At 58.9% G+C, this 8734-nt stretch overlaps 1 protein-coding gene across 1 annotated transcript; it reads left to right on the top strand.

The window, feature by feature from the left end:
* Positions 1 to 3508: 3508 nt before the first annotated feature.
* GNB2 (G protein subunit beta 2) lies at positions 3509 to 8721 on the top strand. The gene is made up of 10 exons (XM_007110613.3): positions 3509 to 3668; positions 5910 to 6055; positions 6271 to 6309; positions 6426 to 6532; positions 6846 to 6909; positions 6992 to 7154; positions 7249 to 7315; positions 7654 to 7855; positions 7947 to 8163; positions 8243 to 8721. Exons 2-10 carry the CDS (start codon positions 5999 to 6001, stop codon positions 8347 to 8349), a joined length of 1023 nt encoding a protein of 340 aa, XP_007110675.1. The 5' UTR covers positions 3509 to 3668; positions 5910 to 5998; the 3' UTR covers positions 8350 to 8721.
* The last annotated feature ends 13 nt before the right edge of the window (positions 8722 to 8734 follow it).

The raw sequence follows: 8734 nt of genomic DNA, 5'->3' as shown, positions 1-8734 counted from the left end.
GAGCACAGGCTCCGGACGCGCAGGCTCAGCGGCCATGGCTCACGGGCCCAGCCGCTCCGCGGCACGTGGGATCCTCCCGGACCGGGGCACGAACCCGCGTCCCCTGCATCGGCGGGCGGACTCTCAACCACTGCGCCACCAGGGAAGCCCCATACTTTAGTTTTGAATATGTTGAATATGAGACATCTGTAAACAGTGGTGTGCAGTCACTGTTTTAACAATCAACTCTTCGGGGAAGAGGAATTTCGATCTGAAGCATTTGCTGACTTCCATGGTGTAAATACTCTCACCACAACGATTACAAGTTACTACTATCAACATGACATCATTGAACGAGGAGTTGGGAAGAGAGGTATACAGTGGCCTCTTGCGAGCTGGTCCAAGCTAGCACGAGCTGACTCCAGTGCACCACTGTCCATGAACATCCAGGTGGAGATGTTCAGTCTGCAGTTGGACAGACACCGAGTCTGCACGTGGAGACTGAGATCTGAGAGTGATGAGCAGTTAAGGGGTAATGAAAGTCCCAGGAGTGATTGGAGTCACCAGTGAATAACATGGAGAGTGAGAAGAGGAGGCTGAAGCTGGGATCCTGAGGAAATCAATGTTTACAGAGTGTCCTGAAGAGGAGGAGAAGGCTGAGGAGAAGCCTGAGAAAGAACAGCCAGAGGGAGGAGGAAGTGACCCATGACCCACCAGGGCCAGGTTTTCCACGTGCGCTCCAGGACTTCTGCCTTCTCAGAGAGATTGGCCATCCTCTGGTCATCCCCTACCTGTCTCTATCTTCACCTCTCTCTCCACTCTGTCCTTCTCATTATTATCTTTAAAAAAAAAATTTTATAAACAAGGTTTTTTTTTTTTTATAAATTTATTTATTTATTTTTGGCTGCATTGGGTCTTTGTTGCTGCGCGTGGGCTTTCTCTAGTTGTGGCGAGTGGGGGCTACCCTTCGTTGTGGTGCGCGGACTTCTCATTGCGGTGGTTTCTCTTGTTGCGGAGCACAGGCTCTAGGCACGCGGGCTCAGCAGTTGTGGCTCACGGGCTCCAGAGCACAGGCTCAGTAGTTGTGGCACACGGGTTTAGTTGCTCCACGGCATATGGGATCTTCCCAGACCAGGGCTTGAACCCGTGTCCCCTGCATTGGCAGGCAGATTCTTAACCACTGTGCCACCAGGGAAGCCCTTCTCATTATTATCTAAACAAGCTCCAGGAGCTCCCATCAAAACACAAATTTCCTGACTCCACATTCTCCTCCCATTGCTGCCCCACCTTTCTATACCCGCTCCCAGCCAAGATTCCCGAAGCCTTGGCCACCTTGGTCGTCTCCACCGCCTCACTTCTCACTCGCCCTCAGCCCACTGCAAGCAAAGCATCCATTGCAAATGCTCCAGACCAAGCCAGCAGCAGCCTCCACGGTAGTCAATCCTATGCCCACTTCCCGGTCCAGCCTTGTTTCACCTCTCTGCAGCATTCAGCACAGTTTACCATTCCTTTTTTGAAACAGAATTTTCCAAAAATTCTGTTGGGTTCCAGAATTCCACGTTCTCCTGATTTTCTTCTGAGCTCTCTGGCTTCTCCTTTGGCAGCCTGTACTCCTCTGCCTGACCTTTAAATGTTGGAGTTCCTCAGGGCTTGGTCTTAGGCCATCTTGTCTTTTCCCTGAACCTCTTTATGATTTCATCTGCTCTAAAATGCCACTCATTCTCAAGGCTCTATTCCAACCCAGGCTCCTGCTGAGCCCCAGACCTGCTTCGACAGCCACTACTGAGCATTCTGCCTTGCACCTCTCCTAGGCACCTCAAGTCTAACACGTCCCAACTTAAAACTCTTGATCTTCTTCCCCAAATATATCCCCTTCCAACTGCTCTGCTCTCAGTAAATGGCACTTCCAAGCCTCCAGTACTAATAGTTATTTCCATGGTTGTCTACCATCTGTCTCCTCTGTAGATTGTAAGCTCCCTGCAGGCAGAGGAGGGTGCACAAATTCGAGGTTGTATCACCAGGGCCTAAGACAGTGCCTGATACATCTTTGGGACTCAATAAATATTTGCTGATTGAGTTAAAACAAGGAAGCATATTAGCACAGAACCCAAGTGAGAGGAAGCAGTGTAGATGCCCTATAGAGATTAACAAAATTGGGTTCTAGTCATCGGCTGCTAGTTTTCTAAATGACTTTAGGGAAGTCACTTCGCCCATCTGTAGACTGAAACTGAAGTAAATATAAGGTCCCTTCCGAATTCTAATTGACATCTCTTATCTACTGCTAATATATCACTGAATTGATGAGTGCACATACATGGAATTTGTGCTTAAGTAAGAATGACTTTTTTTCTTATTTTCTTTAAAAATTAGTGCTTTGACGTGAATTCCCTGGCGGTCCAGTGGGTTAGGACTCAGTGCTTTCACTGCTGGGGCCTGGGTTTAATCCCTGGTTGGGGAACTAAGATCTGCACCCCCGCCCCCACCACCAAAATTGGTGCTTTGAAAACTATTTGTAATGCCTTCAACAGAGGTTACATGAAAAGTGTCTGTTTTGATACTTTTACTTTTAAATTTTAAATGAGGACTCGAAGGCTATTCATTGACTTGAACTTACCAAAACATTTTCACAATCTCTGGGGTTCTCATAACAATGCAAGGTGACTTGCAGGGCAGTTAGCTATCAATAGTCTCATTTTGTAAATGTGGAAACTGAGGCTTATACTTACATTCTCATCCCTTTACAGGGATGGTCCAGGGGTTCATCAAGAGGCTAGCACTGCACACAGTAAAGTCGATAAAGCTGCCCTGGTTCATATCTTAACTCTGCAGCCCTAGGAATCTGTTTCCACTACTATAAAATGGGAACAGTGCCAGTACTTAACTTCATAATATTGTCGTGAGCATTAAATAAGTATGGAAATCAATAAATATGAGTTGTTATTACGGTGTCATGCAGCCCTGTAAAGAGTTCTACAAAAGCCCACTGGGCAACGTGGGGGCACTGCCTGGGCAGGACTTTTCTCACAGCACACCTGAGTTCCCAGGGGCCGGAGCTGCCCCCACTCCTTCCTGCTCGGGTACCTTTGGCATCGCTGCCCTTTCCTCTACAGCGCTGAGGCCTGCGGATTAGCCCTGCGCGGGTCAGGATCTCTAACTCCGCCCCCTAAGTAGGGGCGTAGCCTCACATGCAGGGGGCGGAGCCAGGGCGAGAACTGGGGCTTCGAACTCCCCTTCCCAGTCTGGAGCCGCCCAATCCGGGAGGGTAGGTCACGTGATCATCCAGCGGTTTCACCCTCCCCTGTGCCGGTACCATCTCTGCCAGTCCCGGGGGAGATGTCTTGCGCCTTTTTGGGAAGAAAAGCATCTGTTTTGGTCCGTTTTGCGTGGAAATAGTGTGGAATAATATCTTTGATGTGACAGGGTCAATATTTTCCCCTTAGGTGGTATTTTCCCTTCCGGGCTCCCCCCACTAAGTAGTTGGTCTCGCCCAGTCGGGCCCTGGGCGCGGCGGCGACGGCCGCGTCACTGGCGGGCGGGATCCCTCCGCTCTAGGGAGAGCAGAGCTGGACGGTGAGTTGCGGTGACTGAGGAAATCCATCCGCGTCGCCGCCGCTGCCGCCTCCGCCGCGGAGGAAGACAGGACCTCCCGCGCTCCTCTAGCGACCCTTCGCAGAGTCCCACCGCCACAGGTACCTCCGCTGATAAAAGGAGTCCTCATCCCCCCCACCCAGCCCCAAATTCCCATGGGGGGACCTCTCTTCTGTCTCCCCGGTCTGGCCTCTCGGGAGCGTACGTAACTCTCCAGACCTCCGCTCCCTTTTTCTGGCCCCGTCGCTCCCAAACCCGGAAGGGAAACTGGGGGACCCTCGCCTCCAATAACGCACGCTCTCGCTGCACCATCGGGGTTATTTTGCCAGACCCCAGATCCCAGGCCAGCCCCACCTACCTCTTGTTCCCTGAGAAGTTGGGGGTCTAAATTCGGGGCTTCCTCTAGGCCCCGCCCCGCCCCCTTTCCCCACCTCTACCACCCCCTTGCCTGCCCCTGGGTAGCACCCCTCGTGTCCTCCCATTTCGCACCCCCGCCGGCATTCGCCTTGCAAAACTCCAGAATCCTCAGAGGCAGGCAGGGCCGCGAGGCTACCCTTCTCGTCTCCACCTCGATTTGGGGTGTGCCCGTGTTTCTGGCCCCATTACCCTAGACCGGAGACCTCGGCACCCTATTCCCTTTAGTATTCCTAACCCCACGCTTAGCTCCCAGGCGGCCCCCCCCGCCCCGCCTAGCTTTCATTTGGGCAAAATGGAGGTCGTGGGGGCCGGAGGACCAGGCCCACTGCGCTTCGCAGCGCGGCACCGGCCCGCGCCTTCCAGCTGCCAGATCCGGGGACCCTCCCTTGTCCCCTCCCCTTCTCCCCACTAGACCTGCGGAGGTGGTTGCACCCCCATTTCTCCGTGGTATCCCCGGCTGCTGTATGCCCAGAACCGGGGGCCGCCTATGGGGCCGTGGAGAGTGATGGGGATTGAGGTCTGGGAGCGTCGCCCCCGCCCCCAGCGGCTTCCTCCCGGCCTGCTTCCTTCTGCCCCGGGCGTCTGGCGTTGCCGCCCCTCCTGGGCTGCCGGCAGCTGGAAGGAAGGGGCTTTGTCCGGAGCTGGGGAAGTGGGGTGGGGGGCTTTGCCCCCTCCCTTTTTTGGAGGGGCGTCCTCTGGCGCTGGCGTAGAAAAGCTGAACAGAGGGGAAATGTCAGTGGGGAAGAGGAACGCCCAGGGTACGGGGGAAGTGGGAGCAGGATGGGGGACGCCTGGGTGGGCAGAGTGCAGTGTGCATGGCCAGATCACACAGGTGTCCAAAGGTGGGGGTCAGGACTCCGGGCCCTGGAGCGGAGCCAGCCAGGCCCCTGGGGCCCCGGCGCGGAGCCCGCGGGCTGGGCTCTTGGGGAGCCGGACCGCCTGGGGCCGCCCGCTCGCCCGCGCCTGGGAGAGAGCAGCTCCGCGCCTCGGGGCCCGGGACCTCTCTTTGGAGCCCTAATTACTCGAGAGCGGCTCCCGCGGGCTTTCTTCGGGCGCGCCGGAGCGGGCGGCCTAGCAGCTGGAGGGAGCAGCGGCTTGGGGCTGGCTACCTCGCCACTCTCGCCTCCACCCGCCGCGGGCGGCTAATGGGGCGCAGCCGGCCCAGGGATAATCCGGGGTGAGCCGTCCCGAACCTATTAGTGCCCAATCGGCTTTTCCCAAATCCTGTAAACAGCCACCCTGGCTGGTTCTGGGGAGGGGCGGGAGGCTGGGTCGGGCGGGGGCGATGGGGCCGGGGGTGGGGTCATCCACCCTACAGGTCTCAGCCGTGGATGCGGTTGCCTCGGCAACCAGGCTAGGGTGGGGGCACTTCACCAATGAGGTGCTCTCAGTCCGGGTGACGGTTGCCTAGGCAACCCCACGAACAGCCCAGCTTTCCCCTCTGGTCTCCCCCACCTCCAGTCGAAGCTGGGGATGTGTGTGTGGAGGGTGTGCGGTGTATGGGGGTGAATTTAAAGAGGCACCGTCCCTTTTAAAATTAGGTGCTAGGAGGGCGGTGTCTGTGCGGGCCGGGGAGGACGCCCGGTCTGTTTTCGAAGGGACTCTCCCCGCCCCTTCCCGCACCCCAGTTCCTGCCGCGGGTGTCCCGCCCGGGCTGCTGTCCGAGGGAGGGGTTTCCCTTGCGCTTCCTCTTGAGCTTCCCGCTCCGTTTCCGGGGGGCGGGAGGAAGATTGGGGAAGTCAGCTGTTCCCCGGCTACGTCTCTCCCGTGCCAGAGGCCCGTGCTCTGTCCGGGGGACCGCGGCCACCGCTGGCGCCCCCTCCCCCTCCGACCGGTACTTACCCCTTCCGGGCCGCGCTTCAACCCCGCCTTTCCCCCTTCTTCCCCGGCGGCCTCGGGCCTGACGTCAGCCCTGCATCCCCCAGGCCTCGGGCCAGCGGCGAGGAGCTGCCTCCCCCAGCCCCCGTCCCGCGGCCCCCAGCCGCCCCCAACCCCGCCCCACGGGCCCGGCGCCATGAGTGAGCTGGAGCAACTGAGACAGGAGGCTGAGCAGCTCCGGAACCAGATCCGGGTGAGGGCCTGGCTGCCGGGCTGGGGCGGCTGAGCGGGCAGGGCCGGGTGGCTTGTGTGCCCCAGCCCAGGGGAGGGGTTTGTGTGTGGGTGGTGGTGGGGGTACCCTAATGTTCTCCTGTCTCATCCTCTCCATTCCCCCGTTTGCTGTTCTCTTGGCTCTCTTGCTGTCTTCTCTTCGTGCCTTTCTCTGAATGGCTCTGCCGTCTCTTACAGGATGCCCGAAAAGCATGCGGGGATTCAACACTGACCCAGGTGAGGTGAATCCAGGGCCGGACTGGGGTTTAGGGAAGGAGCACGGGTTGGAAGCATACTTCTCAGAGGGCCCTGCCGCCTGAACCTTCCTGAGCCCATCCTGCCTCCACCTCCAGATCACAGCTGGGCTGGACCCAGTGGGGAGAATCCAAATGAGGACACGGAGGACCCTCCGTGGGCACCTGGCAAAAATCTACGCCATGCACTGGGGGACAGACTCAAGGTGGGTGCGGCTGGCGCTGTGTGCTGAGCTGTCGTGTTTGCCTTGGGCTGAGTTTATGGCAGGCGGGGTGGGCAGGGGTAGCCTTGCACGTCTGGTGCCAGAAACAGCGTGCCCCTGTTGCCAAGTCTGCTTGGGAAGCCCATGACTCCCAGACATCCCCAGGGGATGGGAAACAGGGCCATACCGACAGGAACTTCTCAGCAGCTGCTGCCGGGAGTTGTCTCCCACCAGGTGGGAGAGGGGCAAGGGTGTCCTGCCTCCAGAGGGGGCTTCCCACCCTGACCCCCCTGCGTCTCCATCCACTCTCCGACAGGCTGCTGGTCAGTGCCTCCCAGGACGGGAAGCTCATCATCTGGGACAGCTACACCACCAACAAGGTAGAGGTGGCACCTGAGGCCGACGGGGCTGGGCTGCAGGCCCTGGCTGGCTCTGACCCCGGGCACTGCCCCTCGTCCATAGGTCCACGCCATCCCGCTGCGCTCCTCCTGGGTCATGACCTGTGCCTACGCGCCCTCAGGAAACTTTGTGGCCTGTGGGGGACTGGACAACATCTGCTCCATCTACAGCCTCAAGACCCGTGAGGGCAACGTCAGGGTCAGCCGGGAGCTGCCTGGCCACACTGGTGAGAGGCGCCTGGCAAGGCACAGGCACTGTTGCGGGGCGAGGGGCTGCGCTGCCCTCCCTTAAAGACCCGGCTGACCAGCCCCTTTCCCCAGGGTACCTGTCATGCTGCCGCTTCCTGGATGACAACCAAATCATCACCAGCTCTGGGGACACCACCTGGTGAGGCCCTGCCAGGGCTAGGCAGTCGGGACTCACCTACACTTCCTGCCGGGGGAGGGAGCATCGCCTCAGCGCTCGGGGTAGTCCCCAGCCTGCGCAGGCCCCGGCAGAGCCCTTGTCCTGAGCGCTCAGCCTTTTGCTCTGGTGGCAGGAGGGAGGGGGAAGTGGGGGACCCCTCCTCACCTGGGACAGGAGCAGGCTTCTGTCACCCAGTGGCTCCCGGTGTGCCTTGTGCGGAGGCTTCACTGGGCCTGGGCTCACAGGGTGGAGGGGCAGGGGAGAGGGAGTCTGCCCTGCACCCGTCTCTGATCCATTCCGTCTTCCCGTCACCCCTCCAGTGCCCTGTGGGACATTGAGACAGGCCAGCAGACGGTGGGTTTTGCTGGACACAGTGGGGATGTGATGTCCCTGTCACTGGCCCCCGATGGCCGCACCTTTGTGTCAGGTGCCTGTGATGCCTCCATCAAGCTGTGGGACGTGCGGGATTCGATGTGCCGACAGACCTTCATCGGCCACGAATCCGACATCAATGCCGTGGCTGTAAGTTCTGGGGCGAGCTGGGCTGGCCCATCTTTGCCAGGCTCCCGGCCCTGCCCTGCACCTTCACCCACTCTGGTCTTGTGTCCTGCAGTTCTTCCCCAACGGCTATGCCTTCACCACGGGCTCTGACGACGCCACGTGCCGCCTCTTTGACCTGCGGGCCGACCAGGAGCTCCTCATGTATTCCCACGACAACATCATCTGCGGCATCACCTCTGTTGCCTTCTCGCGCAGCGGCAGGCTGTTGCTCGCTGGCTACGACGACTTCAATTGCAACATCTGGGATGCCATGAAGGGCGACCGTGCAGGTGAGAGCTGGGAGACGAGCAGGGGGTGGGCGGGGACAGGGAAATGAGGCTGGAGTTCTGACGTCCTCCTCCGTCCCAGGTGTCCTCGCGGGCCACGACAACCGAGTGAGCTGCCTTGGGGTCACTGACGATGGCATGGCTGTGGCCACAGGCTCCTGGGACTCCTTCCTCAAGATCTGGAACTAACAGCCCCGACCCCAGCTGGGCCCAGGCTAGGAGGGGCCCTGCCCACGCCCACACTACAGGTCGGGAGCTCTGGGGCTGGGTGCACACCGAGCCTCCCTCCTCGGGCCACGGGGCCTCGGGTCCCTGCTCCCCTACCCAGGTTTGGTTCCTCCCGGGGCCCCCACTGTGGAGATTAAGATGGGAATAGAATGGGGGAAGAGGAGGGGCAGAAAGCCCTCATCCTTTTGCTGCCCTGGGGTCAGGGCCTCATCCCTCTGGAGGGCCAGAGGCAGGAGGTGGAAACGCCAGGGGCTGGCTTTTTTAAAACTGGTTTTATTTTAATTTTTATTATATTTTCAGTTTTTCCATAAAGGAACCAATTCCAACTCTGTACCTGGTCTCCATC

Source organism: Physeter macrocephalus, unplaced genomic scaffold (genome assembly GCF_002837175.3).
Source record: "Physeter macrocephalus isolate SW-GA unplaced genomic scaffold, ASM283717v5 random_46, whole genome shotgun sequence".
Lineage (NCBI taxonomy): Eukaryota > Metazoa > Chordata > Mammalia > Artiodactyla > Physeteridae > Physeter > Physeter macrocephalus.
This window is presented reverse-complemented; position numbering and strand designations above follow the sequence as displayed.

Coding starts and splice junctions, on each gene's coding strand:
- GNB2 (XM_007110613.3), top strand. CDS start 5,999: ATGAGTGAGCTGGAGCAACTGAGACAGGAGGCTGAGCAGCTCCGGAAC. Junction 6,910..6,991: donor ACAGCTACACCACCAACAAG/GTAGAGGTGGCA, acceptor CCTCGTCCATAG/GTCCACGCCATCCCGCTGCG. Junction 7,155..7,248: donor GGAGCTGCCTGGCCACACTG/GTGAGAGGCGCC, acceptor CCCTTTCCCCAG/GGTACCTGTCATGCTGCCGC.